The sequence below is a fragment of the Notolepis coatsorum genome (assembly GCF_963971535.1).
Source record: "Notolepis coatsorum genome assembly, chromosome: 1".
Taxonomy (NCBI): Eukaryota; Metazoa; Chordata; class Actinopteri; order Aulopiformes; family Paralepididae; genus Notolepis; species Notolepis coatsorum.
This window is the reverse complement of record NC_140165.1, coordinates 220,080,821-220,104,203: the sequence shown is the minus strand read 5'-3', so window position 1 is coordinate 220,104,203 and position 23,383 is coordinate 220,080,821. Positions and strand designations below refer to the sequence as shown.

General features: G+C 43.0%; 1 protein-coding gene across 1 annotated transcript in view; it reads left to right on the top strand.

The window, feature by feature from the left end:
- The window catches only part of baz1b (bromodomain adjacent to zinc finger domain, 1B), a 67,643-nt gene that overhangs the window by 35,019 nt on the left and 9,241 nt on the right, over positions 1 to 23,383 (top strand). The window contains exons 8-16 of the mRNA XM_084334839.1: positions 3,720 to 4,989; positions 7,081 to 7,272; positions 8,039 to 8,177; positions 8,480 to 8,649; positions 8,909 to 9,023; positions 9,202 to 9,300; positions 13,828 to 14,005; positions 15,245 to 15,430; positions 22,829 to 22,976. Of these exons, the coding sequence (XP_084190965.1) occupies positions 3,720 to 4,989; positions 7,081 to 7,272; positions 8,039 to 8,177; positions 8,480 to 8,649; positions 8,909 to 9,023; positions 9,202 to 9,300; positions 13,828 to 14,005; positions 15,245 to 15,430; positions 22,829 to 22,976 (2,497 nt within the window). The remainder of the gene's footprint in view (positions 1 to 3,719; positions 4,990 to 7,080; positions 7,273 to 8,038; positions 8,178 to 8,479; positions 8,650 to 8,908; positions 9,024 to 9,201; positions 9,301 to 13,827; positions 14,006 to 15,244; positions 15,431 to 22,828; positions 22,977 to 23,383) is intronic.

Genomic DNA, 23,383 nt, shown 5'->3' with positions numbered 1-23,383 from the left:
ATGTTGAGATTGTTGGTGAACAACTAACTTTAGGTTAGTTTTAACGTTAGCTACTAACGTTAGATGCAGCTACTACAGGCAATCGACGATGAGGCGGAAGCGTCAAAGCCGTATAGAATAGCCCCGTGGCGCGTAGGCACGACTCGAAACTACCTGTTATAATAAATTAATTCATGTTTAACTTGTCCCCGTGTCCAGTCCTTTGACTAGCCCCACCCGTTCATTGTAAACAATGATGCATGTAATTGTATTAACATTATTGTGTGTTGTAGCTATGCTATACATTGTATTTAGTTTGTTAGCTATTTAGCTAATGTTGATAGCATTGGATAGCGTCAACGCTAGATCTTTAATCTTTATTTAGCAGTCCAGTTTCTCCGGGCAGTAGCGAGTAACTACTTGGGTCTAAAAATAGCTACACTACAAAGAACACTACTTGGTTAAAAGGAGCAACGCTATTGAGAAATGTAGTTAAGCTATGTGGCGTTGCCCCACGGAGCTCCCGTGCTGTGCTCTAGTAACGCCAGCGGCCCGCCTCCCCACGCAGAGAGTGACTGACATGAGGTACTGGTTCCGCCTCATTAAAACAAACGCGCAAATAGCAATTAATCACGCCCGTCAAAATCATTGCATTCATTTGAATTATCGCGCCGATTAATCGATTTATTGCTTATCGCGGCAGGCCTAGCGACCGCTATTGGAGATTATTATGAAGAAGACAAAACTATCGCACTTATGGATGATAAGGTGCGTTTTCACCAGACTATGTTGGATTCTAGTATTTTCAGACGGGCTGTTTGGATGTAATGTTACCTGGCTGGCTGTTATCTGGATTTAACGTTAGCCTGGCGCTGCTGATGGGCCACCTAACGTTATATTTATTGATCCTGTTCTGATCCAAGACACTTGGAGCAAGAGTGGAGTACAGGTGCTCGAGCAACCTGCACGAATATGCGCATGCTGCACAAAACACGTCATATTTCCGTTCTAGGAAACAAGACTGGATTATTTTGAAACGGGATGATTTTTAGCATGGGATAGCGCACGAACGAAGGCATGTAGAAATAAATGTTTTTTCCCTGTTGGAGTATAAATAGTGCCTGTCAAATGAGCCATACTATTGTCTCCATAGCTATAATATAGAATATACGATGGGTCTGCAAAGATCGTGAAAATTGTCAAAAAAGCTGGCTCCAGGGAGTAAAGATGGAAAAAGTGTGGCAGTCAAAACAGGCACCCAGAAAAGTGGCAATTATAAAAAAAAAATTACTTGAACTTTAGGACTGCATACTTTTTTTGCAAAGCTTAGCTTTATACTTATGCATACATGAGCCTGGTCTCTTTTGAAAGATAACATTCTGAAGTTACTAATGCAAAAAAGTAAAATCACCTTTTAGTGCTAATGAAATAGAGTTCTGAACTTGAGTTGAACTTGTGTACTAAAATCTTTCTAAAGCAGTTGCAATAAAAAAAATAGGTATAAGCTGGAAAACACTGCGGATCCATAGTCTGAAGTCTTATGTAGTACAGGTCCAAAAAAAAGCTCTCCAGAATTCCATTTCCTCGTCTATGGCCATTCATTCTCAAGTGTGATTGACTTCTGGTTTTCGCTCGTCCACCTTCACCTAGATCCCTTATTTGCACCCACCCACGTGGGGTATCATTTGAAAGCTACACTCATTGGCTACAACGCTAACCAATCATTTTCGCCATCAGCGGACGATTGGCAGTTCTGGAGCATCGCAAGTCCGGGGTGGTCATTTGACATGCGCATGTAAAAAGATGCTCGCCTGACATCGTCATGTAACTTGAGAACCGAGGCACAGATTTGGTAGAGTGAGGCGTCATTCGAATGGCAACAAATGGATCTTTAATTCGGTAATTTATATGTTTGGCGAAAAATGCAGCACCGATCCGCTAGACGTTCACAAAAATCCGTGACTTTGTGCATTCCTCCCACAGGCACGTCGGCCCGAATACATGTTAAGAGGTTAACACATTGGTCGCCATAAACGAGTTATGCCGTTTTTGGCCGCCATGCGTTGAACACCAACAACTGCGTAAGCCATTTTTAAAATAAATATTTCATTTTTTCGCCATGGCATTCATAATTCATCCAGCCAACCTCCGGTGCTGCAGCCAGTAACGTTATTTTCAGCCCGATTGTGATTGTGTGTTTCTTTGTTTGCAAACAAAGAAAACAAATATCAATATATCAACCCATACTACATAAAGCCGTTACTGACTATAAAGGAATTATAGACGACCCCCGCCCCCCCCCTTTCCTTCACGCATGATGAAGCATAATGTATTCCGATCATATACATTTGAATTTTTTTATATAGCGTGTATAGGAAAGAAACGGCAATCGATAATCTATCATATGCGGTTGGGCTAGGGCTGCATGATTTTGGGAAATAATCTAATTGCGATTTTTCGGACAGATATTGCGATTGCGATCAAATTTGCGATTATAATAAAAATAAGCAGCCCCACAGAGGTTTATTGTAAAATGCGGCTTGCATCTGGCCTACGCGGTGTGTCTTTTCGGGACACAGAGCCTGAAAATGTTACTGAAAATGCTACCTGGGAATCGATACCGGTACCCAACGGTACCTTTTTTTTCTGTACTTTACTCTCCCTCTCTGAAGTCTAAACTTCACAACACACAATCTAAAACCCCTTACCTCCCTCTCCCAAACCGATCTTGTATCTCAATGGGACTTCCTGGTTAAACAAAAATAAAGAAATAAATCAAATAAAAATAATGCGATTTAAATTTTTTATTTTTTTTGATAATTGCATCATTCCAAATCGCGATTTAATCGTGCAGCCCTAGTTTGGGCCTATAACTAGCGTTTTTGGAATTACAGCAGAAAAGCTTATAAACATACTTATATTCAAGACGGTATTAACACAACAATGTATGAAAGAAAAAATATAACGTTCCCACATCCGGAACGATAGATAATCGATGTTGAATGGGCCATAGTAATGTCAATCAAATTAAAAAAGTTATAGCCCTGCAAAGAAGGTAAACATCTCCATAGGCTTTCAACTAGGGATGTCCGATATTATCGGCCGACCGATATTATCGGCCGATATCGGCAGTAAAATGTGATATCGGAAAATATCGGTATCGGTTAAAAAAAAAAAAAAACAATAACAATATTTGTTATATATATATATCCAGTGAAATTATTAGTTACCTGAAATTATTCAGTTTTTTGGACGGGGAAACCCTGCATATATCGGTTGATATCGGTATCGGAAATTAAGAGTTGGACAATATCGGAATATCGGTATCGGTAAAAAAGCCAATATCGAGCATCCCTACTTTCAACGGTGGCAGACTGGCTATATTGATGGATATAACCCATGGCGGACAATGTTAATGAAGGCATATCGGACATTTTGCTCAACTCGGTGTAGTAAATACATCATATTGTATTTTGTATATGTCACCGTGATGATTGTATTTTGTATATGTCCCAGTGATGATTGGATACAAGGCCCTCGCTCTTATCTCTTGCTTTAATGGGGGCCCTCGCTCTTATCTCTTGCTTTAATGGGGGCCCTCGCTCTTATCTCTTGCTTTAATGGGGGCCCTCGCTCTTATCTCTTGCTTTTACCGACCAGATCAGTGATGTTACTTGATAACGACGGCTTTTAAAAGTTGTCCGATAGAAATCTTAACTGTGTTTTTTCCCGCTTATCAGAAAATTAAAATGAACGGCTCGCCACTGAAGGTGAAGAATTCAGGAACCCCTAAGAAGGACGGACAGGGCTCGTCTCCCTCCACCCCGAAACCAGGCAAGAAGGACGGAAGGAGGAAAGGCGGCGACAAGAAACTGAACGGCTCGAAGACTCCCAAGATGAAGCAGATGACTCTGCTGCACCTGGCCAAGAGCACCCCTGCAGGCAGCCCCAAGAAGCGCGCCCGCAGCACTGGCCCCGGCACGCCCAAGCTGGGCAAGCCCCTCCACCCCATGGCCCTCCACCTCCTCCGCTACTACAAGGAGAACAAGGGCAAGGAGGACAAGAAGAACGCCATGTCCACCCTTGTTACCAAGGCGGCCAAGACCCTGTCCCCGGAGGAGCGGGGCCGGCTGCCCGACGAGCTGAAGGAGCTGGTGCTGAAGCGCTGGGAGCTCCTGGAGCAGAAGAGGCGCTGGGCGGCCATGAGCGAGGAGGAGAAGCAGGCGGAGATGAAGAAGAAGCGGGAGGAGATCAAGGAGAAGCTGCGGGAGAAGGCGAAGGAGCGGCGCGAGAAGGAGATGCTGGTCCGCCGGGCGCAGTCGCGGCGCTACGAGGACGAGGAGATCGAGGGCGGCCGGACCCTGCCGGCCTTTAAGCTGGTGGACATGCCGGAGGGGGTCCCCAACGCCCTGTTCGGCGACGTGGCCATGGTCTCCGACTTCCTCAACTGCTACACGGGGCTCCTGATGCCGGACGACCAGTACCCCATCACGGCCGTGGCGCTGACGGAGGCGCTGGGCGGGGACAAGGCCGGCTTCCTCTACCTGAACCGCGTGCTGGTGGTGCTGCTGCAGACGCTGCTGCAGGATGAGCTGGCGGAGGGCTACAGCGAGCTGGACATGGCGCTGTCCGAGATCCCACTCACCATGCACTCGGTGTCTGAGCTGGTGAGGCTCTGCCTGCGGCCCTGCGACGCCCACGGCGACGAGAGCGGCCAGGGGTCCTCGGAGGACTGGGGTGCCCTTGGGGGCTTCGACGACATGGTGACCAGCGAGTTCCTGGAGCGCCTGGAGACGGCCGAGGTGTTCGAGCTGAACCCCGAGGAGAAGGTCAGCCTGCTGGTGGCGCTGTGCCACCGCATCCTCATGACCTACTCGGTGGAGGACCACGTAGAGGCCATACAGCAGCGCTCGGCCGAGCTATGGAAGGAGCGCCTGGCCACGCTGAAGGAGGTCAACGACCGTAAGAGGGCCGAGAAGCAGAAGCGGAAGGAGGAGGCGGAGGAAAAAGGTCAGGACTCATCACTGTTCTCCTATTGGCCTCGATACACTAATATTAAAGGTCCCCTATTTTTCACTATTTGGGCAATTTTACACAATTCATGTGAGTCTATGGAACACATCTGTACGTTTTTTTCAATAGAATTCAATGTTTTGTATTTTTTAATCAACTACTTTGGTGCACCACTTTCTGCCCTTCCAAAGTCCAAGCTGTTTTTGGCTGGGCTCCGCCCATACTCGCGATGCGCTTTGATTGACTGTCAGTCACCCACCTGCACTAGCAGATGAGAGAGAGAGAGACCCCCTCCCCAGAGTCCCAATCCCTCCCACCCCCTTTAACTAGTGAAGCTGCTGTCGCTAGCTAGCGGCTTACGTTACGAGGATGCATTGCAAAGCTTATTAGAAGCATTGAAGTTTTCACTGCACATAGAAACAGTGCAGGGGGAAAAGCTGGGATTTACAGCTGAAGGTGGCAACTCTGCTGTCGAAACCACGTCTGCATTATTTCCACTCGCTCCGTTTTGCTCATAATTTCAACGTATCACAATCACAGTTGATTGTGGGTGGGCGGTGGCAGATCAGTGCCTATTCACGGCAGCGAGTCAATTCAGAATGGCTCGTTTCAGTGGGGGGGGGGGGACGACCATTAACTTATTGATGTTTTGTGATTCACCAAGAATGAAAGAAAGGAATGTGATTTGCAATTTTACAAATTCCTGTTCTATCATTGCCTGTTGTAAAAGAAAAGAAAAGCAGAATGTATATCCCAAAAATGTGTTATTTAATGGCCTTGATAGGAGAATAAAATATTGACTTGTCATCCATATAGTGGTGGGACTCGATTAAAAATGGGGGCTGTTTTTCTCTCACAATCTAATATAATTATTATTATAAAAAAATAAATAATAATAATCAAGTCGATTATTACATTTTTTTTTTATCCACTTTTTCCTCCCATTTTCTATATTTTCCTCCCATCCCAATTTCGTATCATCCAATTCAACCCTCCCCTGTCACGAACGCTGTTTATTGCCTCCCACAAGCCGGCTGCAATGTGGACTAAGTCATACATAGCACAAGTCCCCTCCGGTACTTGAGGTAACAGCAGTCGCATCTTTTCACCTGCGCAGCTCGATCTCTCAGTGGCGAGGAGTAACGCGTGGGAGGCTCACGCTGCCCCCGACACTTCCTGATTCTACTGCGCAGGCGCACCAACCGACCTGTAGGAGTCGCTGTCCACAACGCCCGATCCCCACCCATCAGTTTCCCACCCCCTAATACGGCCAATGTGTATTAGTATGAACGACCAGCTAAACTGAAAGCAATGTGGAGCGCTGGGCTCGAACAGGCGAGCCCAGCGTCTCCGCATTCGTGGCGAGCGCCTTGCCCACTACGCCACGTAGCCGCCCGTCGATTATTAATTTTAATATAGAATATTTGTTGACAGCCCTACAAGTACAATTAGTTACTGCACACTACATCACCCCTGAGTGGAACATGGAAAGCCAAACTTTCCCCCACTGTACCGAAATCCCGTACCGAACCTTGACTTCAAAACCGAGGTACGTACCGTACCGTGGTTTTTGTGTACCGTTGCACCCCTAATGAATATACATACGTTTAAGCAGCAAAATCCTGTATTAGCTACTACACAGACCAACAGATCAATGCAATTTTTTAACAAAGTGCACTCTTGAGGTAAAAGTTAAACGCAGTACTTTCAAGTACATTCCAGAACAGTTGACCATTGAAAAAAAGAACTCTTGATTGATCTCAATTTCTCTTATTTTATTTATTTTATATGAAAAAACTCTTGCTTGATCTCAATCTCTCTTATTTTATTTATTTTTATGAACAAACCAGACTAAGAAAAAAAGTTATTTGCGATTTATTATACTTTATACTTATAGCACATGCATGAGTCTGGTTTGAAAGGTAACATTCTTACACAAATCGAATCATCGTGCGATTAAATGCATACATTTTTTTTAACTTTAAATTCTTTCTGTAGTTAATTAATCAAAATTAATGCGTTAAAGTCCCAGCCTGTGTATGTGTGTTGCAGTATTACATTGTGTTTACCCTCCCCTCCCGCCCCTAGTCAAAGAGGAGAAGGAAACGCCTAAGGCTGAGAAGCCGGAGAAGAAGAAGGAGGGCAGCGCCAAGAAGGAGGTGAAGGAGGAGGTGGAGGTGAAGCTAGAGACGGACGACATGATCAGCTCGGTGAAGAGCAGGAGGCTGTCGGCCATGCAGGCCAAGAAGGACAAGGAGGAGCATGACCGGCAGAATAAAGGCGAGTGCTGCTGGAGACCGGAAAGTGGACATGACCAGTTAGCCTAGGCATTGTCCAACTAACGTCATGTCCGCTTCCATTCATTGTGCTGTGCTAGGCTAACGTGCAGCCAGATAGCTTTCTACTGAACGCACAGAGAGGAAACTGGTATCTATCTTCTTGTCTCCCTCTGGAGAAGACTGTAAGCTAAATGTTTGCGTGTTCCTTTAAACATTATCTTATAGTGGGGCTGCGATGAAATGTATATAGTTTCATTTGAATCAAATCCATTCTTAAAAGCCCCACATCAATCTTTGAATCTATTTTTAGTAGAAGATTTTCACTCAACATTATGTCCAGTGTGCCTCCCGTCCTGCAGGTGTCTCTAGTTTGCCTGCTGAACTACTACAGAAACGCACATCACCAAATTACATAATTTGACAACAATGGCAGGTGCCCCCCCCCCCCGAAACCAGCACCATCGAGCCTAATTTAATCGATATTGAATTCAAATAGAATCCTGGCCTTGTGAATCTGAATCTAAAATGTCGGTGCAGATACCAAGCCCCAATGTCAAACTTGTGGAAAACTTCAGAAATTAATCTCTGTTTTAGGTTAGGGTTAGCTTTATAAACAACATTTTAGGTGAAGATTCTGACTAGGTTCGACATTGTCAATTGGCCAACTAGGGTGTGGAGGAAATTAGACACACAGCAGACTGGGTTCTTATGTGTCCTGGGAAAGCCCTCTCTCCTTACAGCTGTGTGTTTCTGTGTCTTCTCCTCAGAGCGCATGGGGAAGGAGCAGGAGGAGGAGCGTGTCCGCAAGCAGAGGGTCTCTGCAGAGAGAGCCTTCCAGGACGGCATCACCAAAGCCAAGCTGGTCCTGCGCAGGGCCCCTCTGGGGACGGACCGGAACCACAACCGGTCAGAACCGCACACAGATAAAATTACTGTATTGTCATCAGTGTTGTTGTCGGTACTCTGTAGTAGTGGTGGTAGTATTAAGTTTTTTTTTTATTTCAGTAATGAAACCATGCATCACAATAGCACAAGTGTAGGAAAGGGAATATATACATGCATTGTGTACGTCTACAAAAATATTTTTACTAATATTTACAAAATAATAATACTTAACACCAAGGCTACAGCGCTTCTTCTGATATGCAAGACCGATATGTGTTGAAAGTCTGTAATGCCGCTGACCTCCAGTGTTCTCCTCACCTCAGGTACTGGCTGTTCTCCGACGTGGTTCCTGGCCTGTACGTGGAGAAGGGCTGGGTCAACGACAGCGTCGACTACTTCTTCACCCCCCCGCCTCCTGAAGACAAACCACCGGCAGAAACGGAGAAGGAGGAGGAGAAAGATGAGAAGGAGGAGGATGAGGAGGATGAGGAGGGTGAGTTTAATGCTACTCCGTATTTTTTTTTCACAAGTGTGTTTTCTTCTGGTATTTTGTGTTCCTCCTTTCTTTGTGAATGGGTTGATGTACCTAATAAATAGGACCCTTTTTATTTTTTCTAAAGCTCACTACTGTAATCCAAATGTAAACCGATGGATGAGCCCACTACCAAAAATGTGAAAGAATTAGAAGTGAAGTATTAAAACGGGGGGTATAATTACTTGTCGAAACTAATTTCTTGCGACTCGTATTCCAGGAATGGAGAAGGAGGACGGCAGCGTAGACGGTGCTATGAGTGAAGGAGCCCACCAGGGGGCGGTGGCAGAAGTCTGTATAGAGACCACGATTCCCAAACAGGGACAAAACCTCTGGTAAGAGCTTAGCTATTTCTCTAATGACGACGACAAAATGCATAAAAACACAAATGTCAGTGTCTCGTCTCTGTACAGTGTTTCCTTGAGTTATTTTGTAGCTGGGATGAGTTTTGGTGTATGTACTTAGTACTGTTAATCTTTGGATCTTTGGATTATAATCTCTCTCTGGTTGTAGGTGTATATGCGACACGCCCGCTGATCTGGAGATGCTGGTAGAGAGCCTTCATCCTCAGGGAGTTAGAGAGAGTCAGCTGAAGACGAAGATACAGAGCAGGTGAACACACACACACATACATCACAGTATATATACACAAAAGACATGCATACTAGGTTTCCTGCCATTGCCCTTGACTATGGTACTGGCATTACACCTGGTGTACAACGTGCGCCGGACTGTGTGGCTGCCTACTGCTCTCAAATAGTTAGGATGGGTCAAATGCAGAGGACCCTAACCCTAACCCTAATTTGTTTTTTAGCATTAATTTAAGATGGCAAAATTGTCTGACATAATTCACAATCTTTTTTTGATCCACTTTTTCTCCCATTTTTCCATATTTTCTCCCATCCCAATTTCGTATCATCCAATTCAACCCTCCCCTGTCACGAACGCTGTTTCTTGCCTCCCACAAGCCGGCTGCAATGTGGACTAAGTCATACATAGCACAAGTCCCCTCCGGTACTTGAGGTAACAGCAGTCGCATCTTTTCACCTGCGCAGCTCGATCTCTCAGTGTCGAGGAGTAACGCGTGGGAGGCTCACGCTGCCCCCGACACTTCCTGATTCTACTGCGCAGGCGCACCAACCGACTTGTAGGAGTCGCTTGTTCACAACGTTCGATCCCCACCCTTCAGTTTTCCCTCCCCGTAATACGGCCAATGTGTATTACTGCGGACGACCAGCCAAACTGAAAAACAATGTGGAGAGCTGGATTCGAACACGCGAATCCTAGCGTCTCCACACTGGTGGCGAGTGCCTTGCCCACTACACCACCTAGCCGCCCTACATAATTCACAATCTATAACATGATGTAGCACAGATGGATGTAAATGATACCATTAGGGCTGCACGATAATTATCGGGCCGATATCAGCAATTATGACGTCATCCCGATAAACCCGATAACGTTATTGATAGCTCCGATAATATATAATTTTTTTTGGTTAAAAGAAATCCGTTGTGGGTGGATTGGGTTGAAGGGCGCTTGTTTTTATTATAGCCTCCCGTTTTGCCAGTACTGTATTACGACTGATGGCGTGTGGTTTAGGAAGAGGGAGTTTTTCACAAATCCAGCGCTCCCTTTCTTGGCTGTGACGTAGTCTGGTGACATTCAGACTGACTGAGGCAAGATGGTAAAAAAAGATGGCGGCGTCGTCGGACTTTTTCAAAGTTTCAGAGGAAAACAGCTTGCTTGCTATTTGTAACAAATGCAGAAGTTCCACGAGGAGGAAAAGGGGCAACAAGCGATAACGCATCCAACATAATAAGTCACCTGAAACATCACCACCGCTACGATGGTGTATTAAAATCCGACGACACCGAGCAGCAACGCGGCATAAGCTAATCCAAAACCAGCTGCTGGCGGGCGGCGGGACATTTACCGAGGACCAGCACAAAGTGTGGATATTATGATTTAAAAAGTCTATCTGTCCAGGACGATGACAACATTATTGCAGGTAAGCAGGCAGCCTAGCCGTTTCTAACTACTAACGTTATCACGCTAGCTTGGATGCTAACTAATTAAGCTTGTCATGGTTCATGGTGAGCTGTTTGTGTTATAACGAGACAGCAAATGAATGAAAAACTTTATTTAACAGATTGCAGAATGGGTACAATACAGTACAGCTCAATACATACAATTGTTAAGGGGATGCAGACCAGAGAAAGACTTTTGTCTTGTTTACATCAGGGTCCCCCATTTACAATTCATCATAACATAATGACATACATGACATACAGATACAGTACTGCCTACATCTATACATGACATACCAGATTTGCAAATACAGTACTGTTTGTGATACGAAAAGAGTCCAGAAAAGAGAGTATATACATTTGACGTATTATTATTGTATTGTGATATGTTTTGTTTCATGTTGAAAAAAGAAAAAGAAAAAAGATTTGATCAAAATATTTTTTTAATAATACAATAAATATCGGTTATTGTTATCGGCTTGAGGAGCATAAAGTTATCGGTGTCAAAAATCAATATCGTGCATCCCTAGATAGTATATTTTACCAGCTCTACCGTATATAACCTCACTGTATATTTCACCAGCCCTACCGTATATAATAGAGTTGTTCCGATACCAGTATCGGAAATGCCGCCGATACTGCCTAAAATGCTGGTATCGGCGAGTACGGCGAAAGTCTAGCCTCCGATACCATATGACGTCATTTATCAACAACACTGCGGTCTGCTGAGTGAGCATTATAAAACAAACGTGTTTTTAATCGACCGTTAATTAAAGTGTCAATGCTGTTTGTCATTTTAACAGCAGATACTTTCTTAAATGCCATCGTCCCGAGAGAGGGATGTTGACGGGGAGCTCTGTGTTCGCTTGCTGGTGTTATTTAGCATTAGCTGAAGCGCTAACCGAAAGCTAGTTTTAGCTTTAACATTACCTTGGCTAAAGTTGGGGCTATTCATAATCCAGCAATAATAGCTGCAGACCTGCAAGCAGGTCTGTACAGCAAGTTGGCACAGGAGTATTCCAAGGTAAATCACTTTTTCACCAGTAACGTTACATTGTTTGTATTTCCATCTAACGTTAGCTAACGCTAACCTAGCTCACGCTAATGTGGCTAACTGATCGACCTCTCGCACACAATTAATGACATGTTGCGGACAGCCATATCGGTGACAATGTTTAGCTTTTAGTGCCAAATGATAAGAGTCTGAGGCGGAGTCTCAAAAGAGAATGTTGAATATTTATTGTGCATTAAAAATCACAACAGAGCCTCTGCTACTAGCTGAAGTTACCGGAGCCTTCTGGAGTGCAACAACGTATAACGTCCGTGCGGAATCAATGTCCCAACAACCATTCCGTGGGTGATCTCATTGAGATAGTTGTCAATTAATGATACTACCGGTAATACTAATCTATACAATCACCTGTTGTTGAATAAATACCATTACTTTATACCGTAATTCCTCTAATAGTAACCCCGGCTTGTATTTGTTTCAACTGTAGCGGGTACCAGGCTTGTATTAGGAGGAGGCCTGTATAAGAGGGAGGCCTATATTTCAAATTTTCGAACGGATCATAATGAATAAATCAACATTTTGTGTCAGTTTGAACCCAGTAAAATGTACTGGGTTCATTTATTGAAACCAAGTACTGTATGAAATAGTAAACAGTGCAATTACAGGTAGTCACTGGTCATTTCAACGTTTTCAAAGTGAAATCAAGTAACTAGCTCAGTATGCAGCTCAGTATATTAGTAACCCGGCTTGTATTAGGAGGCCGGCTTATAATTGCTTAGCTCAAGAGCGCACCCGGCCATTAATAGAGACCCGGCTTGTATTTGAGACCCGGTTACTATTAGAGGAATTACGGTAGTTATTACTAAAAAAACAGTATATATAAAACAGTAGCTGTAAAAAAAAAGTTTAATGATTTTATATATATATATATTTTTTTTATGTATGCACTGGTATCGGATCAGTATCGGTATCGGATCGGGAAGGAAAAAATGGTATCGGAACATCCCTAGTATATAACCTCACTGTATATTTCACCAGCCCTACCATTTATATATAACCTCACTGTATATTTCACCAGCCCTACCATATATAACCTCACTGTATATTTCACCAGCCCTACCGTATATAACCTCACTGTATATTTCACCAGCCCTACCGTATATAACCTCACTGTATATTTCACCAGCCCTACCATTTATATATAACCTCACTGTATATTTCACCAGCCCTACCATTTATATATAACCTCACTGTATATTTCACCAGCCCTACCATTTATATATAACCTCACTGTATATTTCACCAGCCCTACCATTTATATATAACCTCACTGTATATTTCACTAGCCCTACTTTTTATATATAACCTCACTGTATATTTCACCAGCCCTACCGTATATAACCTCACACTATATATTTCACCAGAAAAATAAGTACACAACCACATTATTTCAACCTAATAAAACTATGTTTATTGTCATTGTTTTAAGAACACAAGTTGACTTGGTAATACTCACATTTTGAGTAAAAAAAAATGGCTTTTAACATGTGCAATGTTCAATGAAATAGAAAAATAAATAATAAAATGTGTTGATTAATCCCACTGGTCACAATGGTGACCGTAATAATGTTTTTGTTATAAGGCTCTGCAAATGTTACTGAATGATGTCGCAATGTATTTCCAGCTAAATTGAAATAATAAACAAATAAAGGGTCTCAATTAAATATGTGGTAGTAAAAAGAACCTGTGGGAGGATTTCAACAAGATAAATGCGACAACAGTGGAAAATATTTCACTATATTTCAAAGCAAAAAAAAAAAAAAAATTATAATACTTTTTTTTTTTTTTTTTTTTACTGCTGCCACCTGTGCCTATGACAATGCCCCCGCGTGCCTAAGCAGGCACGCGTGCCTAGGGTTGCCTACCCCTGCTGTACAGTATATTTCACCAGCTTTACTGTATATTACCTTATACTGTACAGTATATTTCACCAGCTTTACTGTATATAACCTCACACTGTATATTTCGCTTAGTTTTTGACTTTAAGATGAAATCCAGATGAATAAAACAAATTCTGCTCCTCCATCCTTGATCCAGGTACCAGGACATCCTCCACTCCATCTATCTGACCCGTAAAGGGAAGATGGGCCTGAGGACGTGCGACGGACACCAGGAGCTCCTCAAGTACCTCCGCAGCGACATCCTGGAGGTGTCCTCCCGGCTGGAGAAAGGAGGCCTCGGGGTCCTGGACGACAACACGGACATGGAGGAGAAGGTGATTTAAATCATTGAGCAACAGAAGCATTTCACAAATAGTTTTTGTCCTCCCATGTTGGAAGAAACAACTGTTGCTATGAGCAAAGCAACGGCTGCTGTGTTATGTGAGAAATATTGTTCCTATTCTACCACTGCACAAAAGGGAGAGTGGTTACCAATGGTTATTGGAAGAAAGAGAACTAGCACACATTCTGTGCAAGAAAGAAAGAACCTGCACTCTCCTCTCCTGATCACTGTATATATCGCACATAGATGTACAGGTGGCTTATATACAGTAGAGACGTAAACGTCTTATACTACAGTAGGGTTGGGTACTGTTCACATTTGAACCGCTACCGGTACCTGTGAATCGATACCGGTACCTGGGAATCGATACCAGTACCCAACGGTACCTTTTTTTTAGGTACTTAAGTCTCTAAAAATGCAATCTACCTACCTCAGTTGTAAACAATGTGTCCAAACTTCTAATGAATTATTATCATTATTATTTATTTAGAACAATTTGTTAATATATATATATAAATATTGCAGCAAGCATTGTCTGCATCTAGCTTTGTAAAGTGTAACCACACTTGCGACCGTTTTCGGCTTGCCATTGTCCCGATTGCAGACCTTTTTCTTTTCTCACATTTTACCAAAATCGCTAATTTCTGAACGGATTTTTATGAAATTCAGACATGTACTACACAAGACTTCAGGCTATTTTTCAGCTGTACCAAATTTTTTGGATATATATTTTTGGATATTGCAACTACTACAGAGTACACAAGTTCAAGTTCACTCTATTTCATTAGCACTAAAAGTGAATTTTCTTTATTGTATCAGAAACTTCAGAATGTTATCTTTCAAAAGAGACCAAGCTCATGCATGTGCTATAAGTATTAAGTATAGTATTTTGGTTTGCAAACAGTATGCAGTCCTCGAAAACTAAAATGGCCACTTTTGGGGGCGCCTGTTAAGATGTTAACATGCTGTGGTGAAGCTATAGAGTGTATTAACAGGCTGAGGTGAAGCTATATTTCAGTACCATTTCAGAAACTGGTGACTTCTCTTGATTTGTAAACTTGATGAGAAACATTATTCTGTCCGTTAGTGGTTTGATGTAGAGTACAGAATACAGAACTTAAAATATGTAAATGCACATCTGTTTGAAGGGAGTACAGATGATCATTTAGCCTTTGTCTGGTGGAGTGCTCTGTGGCTCACAACCCCTGACTCCCCGTATGTCTCCATCCAGCTGTGTGACATGGAGAGCCTCAAGGACTTTGGGGAGTGCATCATCACCCTCCAGGACTGTGTGATCCATAAGTTCCTGCAGGGCTTCATGGCTCCCAAGCAGAAGAGGAGGAGGAAGCAGGTGGCGGAGGAGAGCACCAAGGCAGAGGTGGTGGACGAGGGGAGGAAACTGGCAGAGGAGGCCCGGGTGAGTGTGAAAGGAATACTTAATCACAATATTAAAATATGTAAAATACCAGGAGGTGTTTAATCGCAATATCAAAATATGTAAAATACCAGGAGGTGTTTAACTCATTGACCGCTGTGGATTAGCCTCATCCTGTAGTAGCTACCGCCACCGCTGTAAACGATGGGAGTCACTCACCTTGTTTGCAGGGCTATAACTATTTAAATATTATAGCTATGGATGCAATACTATGGCCCATTTGACATCGAGTATCTATCGTTCAAGATGTGAAAAAGGAATATTTTTTCCATCCATACATTCCCGTTTTATACCGTGGTGAATATAAGTGGTTTTAGAGCGGTTTAGGGTAATTCCTGGGAGGCTAGTACCGTAATAGCCTGTGACGTATATTATACTTAATCCATTGGCATTTCGTCCCTATACACGCTACAATAAAAAATTCAAATGCATATGATCGATATTAGGGATGCTCGATATTGGCTTTTTTACCTATACCGATATTGTCCAACTCTTAATTTCCGATACCGATATCAACTGATACCGATATATGCAGGGTTTCCCCCCCCAAAAAACGGAATAATTTCAGGTAATTAACATTACATATCTCTTGTTGTGGAATTAACACAACATTATGCATACTTTTGACAATAAATAAAATCAGAATTTGTTCTTACTTGCTTGCCTGGGTAAATAAAGGTTATAGAAATGTAAAAAAAAAAAAAAAATTGAAAACCGATACCGATATTTTCCGATATCACATAATGCCGATATCGGCCGATAATATCGGACATCCCTAATCGATATATTATGTTCCATCATGCATGCATGAAAGGGGGGGGGGGGTCGTTTTTGATTACTTGATTGTCAATAGCGGCATTCGTTAGTACAACAGCATACGCTGAGGCAGATGAGATTCCAAAAAGAATATTCCAATTATTTGATTGCCATGGTAAATGGCTGCTTTTTTATATAGCGCTTTTATCCAAAGCGCTTTACAATTTGTCCCTCACATTTTACCCATTCACTCACACATTCACACACCGACGGCGGAGGCAACCATGCAAGGTGCCAACCTGCTCATCGGGAGCAATTAGGGGTTAAGTGTCTTGCTCAAGGACACATCGACACGCTGCCTGGGAGGAGCGGGAATCGAACCGGGAACCTCCGGATTTCCAGACGACCTCTCTACCTCCCAAGCCACTGTCGCCATCAGGGGTTCCCAAACTTTTCAGGCCGCGACCCAAAAATAACCGGGTCAGAGAGCCGCGACCCCCACTATTATAGGAGGTAAATTATATATATATATATATATTTTTTTTAACAATTAATTATTATTATTTTTTATAAATGGAAATGTATGGTTGAAACATGCACACGTTCAAACGCACACACACTAATAAGCATTGGAGGCTTTTAACCAGGGCCGGACTGGGGAAATCATTCAGGCCAGGAAATATAGTGCAAAATATAGCCCCAGTCAGGCCACTTTTTAAGCAGGGGGTCTGTGGTCCCCCACCAGGACATTTCTTGTTACAAAGACTTCATTTCCTGCATTCTGGTGCAGGCATTTTTTTATTTGTACCCTTTAAATGCCAGTGTTTGTGATGGCATCACAAATGATTGTTAAAAAACAGGCTATCATGATTAGCAACAACACTGATTTTGATGGATTTTCAGTTTTTTTGTAATGTCAGATGTACAATATTTTATTCAACTTCAGCCCTGATCATAACGCCACAAATTAATTTTATAATTCTAACCCTTTAAATGCCAGTGTGTGTGATGGCATATATTTGCAATACATCAAATGCAAAGTAGATTTTTCTGGGGGGGATTATTACAGGCTAGCATGTGTCAATGATTAGCAACAACAGTTTTTTGTAAGGGTCCCGTCTCCACCAATCACATACAGCTCCTTTTGTGTGTGTGAGAGCAAGAGAGAGAGAGATTTTTGATTTTTTTTTTGGAATTTTTATGATTTTTTTTTAAATCATCTGGCGACACCCCCGCGGCGGCTCGCGACCCTCCTGTGGGTCGCGACCCCGACTTTGGGAACCCCTGTGCTAAATCGTATGTCCATTTGGGCCACGACATAACCCCCCACAGCATAATGAATCGGGCGTCCCGAGTACTATTCAATCGGGTGATGCTCTTGATCCACGTTACTAGAAATGTCCGCCCGGAGGAATTTCAATGACTCACAGAGAGATACAGAGTCTCAAAGGAAGTGCACCATCGGCCGCATACCGCCAGGCGGCGGTATTGAACCTTTGCGATCTCAGACACATTACCTATGGTACCACAGCCTTCCTGGATGATTTATGAATGGAAATAGCGAATAAAAGAAATAACTATCAAATGACGAGTATACTCGTTGGCGTTATTCGATTGGCGGCCAATAACGAGTATACTCGTCGTTGGCGGGGAATGAGTTAATCACAATATCAAAATATGTAAAATACCAGGAGGTGTTTAATCACAATATCAAAATATGTAAAATACCAGGAGGTGTTTAATCACAATATCAAAATATGTAAAATACCAGGAGGTGTTTAATCAAAATATGTAAAATACCAGGAGGTGTTTAACACTGAGTGCCACGCCCCTTCCGGGAAGTGGATCTGGCATTGCCGTCCATTAACCCCATGTAAACGCGCACCTTGTTTGTAGAGCTAAACCTATATTTTATATTATAGCTATGGATCTAATAACGCTGTCGGTTGTCAGTGAGTTGCTTCCAGTCAACGTGCAAAAAACAAGATAATTTTTTCATCTGTACATTTCCGTTTTATACCGTTTTTAATATGAATATAGTTTGGGTGCTTCTGAGTAATTCCAGGAAAAAGACGTGAAAACAGTGTTTGTGTAATTCAATAAACACGTTGTCATTTTTCCCCCGATTATCGAATCTTCCTGAAATCAACGCTAGATTATCATTATTATCCTTCCTCGTGCATACATGAAATGGGCCCTGGAGCCCGCGCTTCCCCCTCCCCTCCTGCATGGTAAACAGCCACACACATAAAACACAGACCGCTTCAATCGCGGTAGAAATAAATATCAGATCAAGATCAACGCAAGATTGGATATAGAGTCCTTACCTGGTCTCTGATGTAATGCAAAAAAAATAATCCAATTATCTGATCGCCATTCCAGTTATCCACAGCGATCCTGTCTCTGACGTTATTGGGCATTGCACATGAACGGGCGGGCGGGGTCAGTTGTCCAACCCATCCCTACAAGCACGTGTTTTGCCGGAGTGTTTAGGACCCGCCCCCACGCTGCAGCTCGGTAGAGAAAAGAAACGACACCGTTTCTAATGGAGTGCAATGAAGGCGTTGGAGGGCGGTATAAGACCGTCTGCCAGATCAGACACATTCAGAACAGTATGCACAAGGTGCCCTGCTGAATTATGAATGGCAATAGCGAATAAAAGAAATACCGTGAGAAAAACGTAGTTCTATGTTTCCGGCACTCAACCGTCGGGCGACAGAAATGTAGTTCTACGTGAATGCCACCCAAAGGGTTAATCACAATATCAAAATATGTAAAATACCAGGAGGTGTTTAATCACATCAAAATGTGTAAAATACCACGAGGCAGGCGCGGCCGGGTAGCGCAGCGGACTAAGCGTCTGTCTACCACTGCAGAAACGGTGGGATCGAATCCAGCTGCGGTACCTCCGGCTTGGTCGGCCGTCCATACTGACACAATTGGCAGTGTCGGCGGGAGGGAAAGCCGGTGGGGTGGGTCCTGGTCGTAAACAGCGACTCCTACAGTTCGGTCGGGGCGCCTGCACAGCGAGGGAAGGATCTGGGGAAGGTAGTGTGATCCTTCCACACGTTACACTTCCCCAGTGAGAGTCCGCGCTGCCAGGTGAAAAGAAGCGGTGGGCTGGCTACACATGTGTCTGAGGAAGCATGTGATAGTCTCCGCCCTCCCAGACCGACGGTAGGGGGTAGAGTGTGCAACGACCAGGAAGGGGATTGGGAATTGGCATAACGACTAACATTGGGATGGGAGAAAAAGAGTTTTTTTTTTTTTTTTTTTTATATATCTTTTCCACCCTCCTTTTTCCTCCGATTTTCTCCCATCCCAATGTTAGTCGTTATGCTAATTCCCAATCCTCTTCCTGGTTGCTGCGCACTTAGCCTCCACTCTCCCAGACCGACTGTGGGGGGTATCACGTGTTTCCTCCGACACACGTCTAGCCAATCAACCGCTTCTTTTCACCTGGCAGCGCGGACTCTCACTGAGAGGGTGTAACGTGTGGAAGGATCACACTACCCCCCTTAGATCCTATCCGCGCTGAGCAGGCGCCCAAACCGAACTGTAGGAGTCGCTGTTTACAACGACCCCGGACCCACCCCGCCAGCTTTCCCACCCTCTAATACAGCCAATTGTATTAGTGTGAACGGCCAGCCAAGCTGGTGACAATGCCGGAGCTGTGAGCTGGATTCGAACAGGCGAATCCAGCGTCTCCGGTGTTGGTGACGAACGCAATCTCCGCTACGCCACCTGACCGCCTAGAAAAAGAGGCTTTTAATCAAAATGTGTAAAACCAGGAGGTGTTTAATCACAATATCAAAATGTGTAAAAACAACACAGTTTATTAGTAGGTAGGCTTATGACAAATACAATATATCAGAATCAGAAATGTCTTTATTGCCAAGAAAGCTCGCACATTGAAAGATTACAGCGTTGACAGCTTCCTCGTTGATTGTTATCACCGTCCGTGAAACCCCTGCATCTCTTTAGTTGTTGATGATGGTTATCTTACTGGCTGTCACACTGTATCACCCATTGATGCATCCGGGCAAAATAATCTACTTGAAACGCAATCTCTTTCTAATTGGGATGTTTATTTTCATAAACAAAAGGTCTCGTACAGAATGAAACAAATTAAAAGTCTTTAAAAGGTGAAGAAACTAGATTAATTAATTCTATCTCTCTCTTGGTTGTTGCGGCCTAGCTCGCTAGCCGAAGCCTGATCGTGGTCATGGCCCTCCCTTCCAACCCTCGTCGGAGAGCCGGGAGGTCGGCTCCTGTCTCGCTTGCTATCCAACACACTTCTGTCTCTGTTACCGGGAGAATAGCAGCTTAATGTCTATTTCCATAGCAACGGCCGTTAGCCATAGCAACGCCACCCTATCTCTCCTACTCCCGTCACTAAGCGACGGCGGCCGCCTGTCACCTCTGACCCAATCAGACGCTGCTATGGCTTAAAATGAACACTCCATCTCTTGGAGTGACACTCTCTCCCGTTTCTTATCTCAAACGCTTGCTTCTACACAGACACACTTTCAGTGTGTCCCTCAGTCTAATACTGATGTAGGAGAGAGGCTAAACCCCACTTTGCCTTAATTAAAAGGTTTTTACCTACGTACCTCATGTTATATCACCTTTAGACCTACAACGCCTGCTAATAATGCATTATATACACACAATGGGTTAACACACACACCCACACCCAGGGCCTGTTAAACTAATATCTATATGTTACAGTACAAGGAATTTGTCTTGGTCATTTGGTGCATCAACATAACCAGACAATTAAAGTAAAATGGAATATATAAACTAAATTAGAATAAAAATACAGTAGAATATAATATAGGACAGGGCTGTACAGTTGTGTGACAGGAAAGCGTAGAAGAGAGAATTTAAGAGAAGTGAGATAATGTTCTTAGGGACAAGACAGAGTATCAGTTTCATCTCCACATGTGGTACAACTTAGGATGCTCTTCTCCCAAGACCTTCCATCTCTTGATTTACACGAGCTACAACCTACACCGATACAACAATAACATAGACTGGTATGTGACCTCAAAGACCTTTAATCTCTCTAGTCTTAACATTAATATCCACAGGAAGGGGTAGAGGAGGACAGGAGACGGAGATGACCATACCAGATGTGTTGGATGTTTGTTTACCCTATTACAGTGAGGGATCAGAGTATTAACTTTATTGTTATTCAAAGGTCAAATGTATTTATGTAGCACATTTAACAGCTTCAGTGCCAGCCTCCGTGTCCTATTTACCCCCTTGAGTGCCACCAACCACTTCAATGATAGCGCTCTCATATTTGCGAACGCATAAACAACATCTTAAATTATGGCTATGTGTCTAATCTGGCCGTCGCTTATCAATGACTTGTTTGCAGTCAACATTGTCGAAACGGATAGATTTTTTTAATCGGTTCATTTCCGTTTTATACCATTTTGAAAAACGCTTGTTTCTTGAAACTTCCAGAAGATTTCAGAAGATTCTGTGATAAACGCCCTATACTGTAATACACAAAACACGTCATTTTTCGGCCTATTTATTAATCGTTTTCAAATAAACGCTAGATTATCGATAATATATGTGTACTTATGCACGCTATAGAAGCGGGCTGAAAAATCTATTCTCTTATTTCCTGATCAGCACACACATACACACATAGGGCCCACGTTGATATCTCTGTGAAAAAAGTTCTGATTATCCTAAGACTGGTAAAATAGATTCCTTACCTCAGATCAGATGTTCTCCAAAAAGATTATTCCAATTCCTGATCGCCATTCCAAATATCGATCGCGTTTATTGATCCAACGCTGGGTGGTCGAAACACCGATTCCACGCTGTTCTGATGGTCCAGAATGAATCCGATCGTCTCGGGTGACTTGCCTGAGAAGTAAAATGAGGAAGCAGGATTCCCCCCCCCCATGCTTTTCATTCAGTCTAATCCAATGGGGTGCAGTACCACAGGGAGAGACGATAGGGGGCGGTATTTTCCCAATGGAGCTCTGAGAGAGTTCCAGTGGTAACGGGAGGCTAGATTGATGAAATATGAATGAAAATCGCTAATAAAAAAAAAACGATTAAAAACTAGATCTCTCGTCTCTCTGGCACTCAACGGTTGGCATGAACTAACGAGATATCTCGTCGTTGGCACTGAAAGTGTTAAAAACCAAGGTTGACCAAAGTTCCTTGCACTTGGGAGGTTTATTTGATAAAAAGTGTGTTATGTATAAAATACCTTGTGTAAACGCCACGGTGTACTTTTACTCTTACTCACAGTATACATTCAGATTCAAATTCTTTATTGTAATATATAACTGTAATTATACTGGGCTGCATCTTGTTTTTCTCCTATATTCAGAGTTAATGGTATATTGTTTACACCGTTTAGTTTTTCTTTTATATTCAGATCAAATTCTATTGCCTATATTTATGTCTTTCTACTATTACCCTGCACATACCTTTTATTATTATTTTATACCTGTACCTCTCCCCCATGCTGCTATGATGCCCAAATTTCCCCAAGGGGATTGATAAAGGAATATCATATCTTAATTTATGATGCTGATCATAATTATTACTGTTGTTCTAATCGTGATCATTATCGTCTGTTCCGTCCAGGTGGCCACGGCAGTAGAGAAGTGGAAGACGGCCATCAGGGAGGCCCAGACCTTCTCCCGGATGCACGTGCTGCTGGGGATGCTGGACGCCTGCATCAAGTGGGACAGGTCTGCTGAGAACGCTCGCTGCAACATCTGCCGCAGGAAAGGTGGGCGTTTATCACATTTATTCTAGATTGCTCTTGACCTTTGTTGTTACAGCAATCTATATTGTGTGGGTTCTTGGCTCATCTTGTTAATCTGTAGGATTTAATGAGTCAACATAGTTCTATGGTCATGAGAAAGTTGAAACCAGACTGAAAACTGGATAAGTACATTCATGGAATTTGTGAATAGATTTTTAATCTTAGAAGATAGAGTCTTGATTGACCCCTGGTGTTAATGTGCTTGAACATAAAACATAAACATATAAGGTGTAGCATACTTTCTGCTGTTGTATCAATATGTTTTGTAGTATATTTTTATATTCAACCAGCATTCTCCCTTGTTATGCACAAAAGTGATTAAAAATAATCAAAATATTGTGTGTAGCTAAGGAAACATACACTAGATTAGC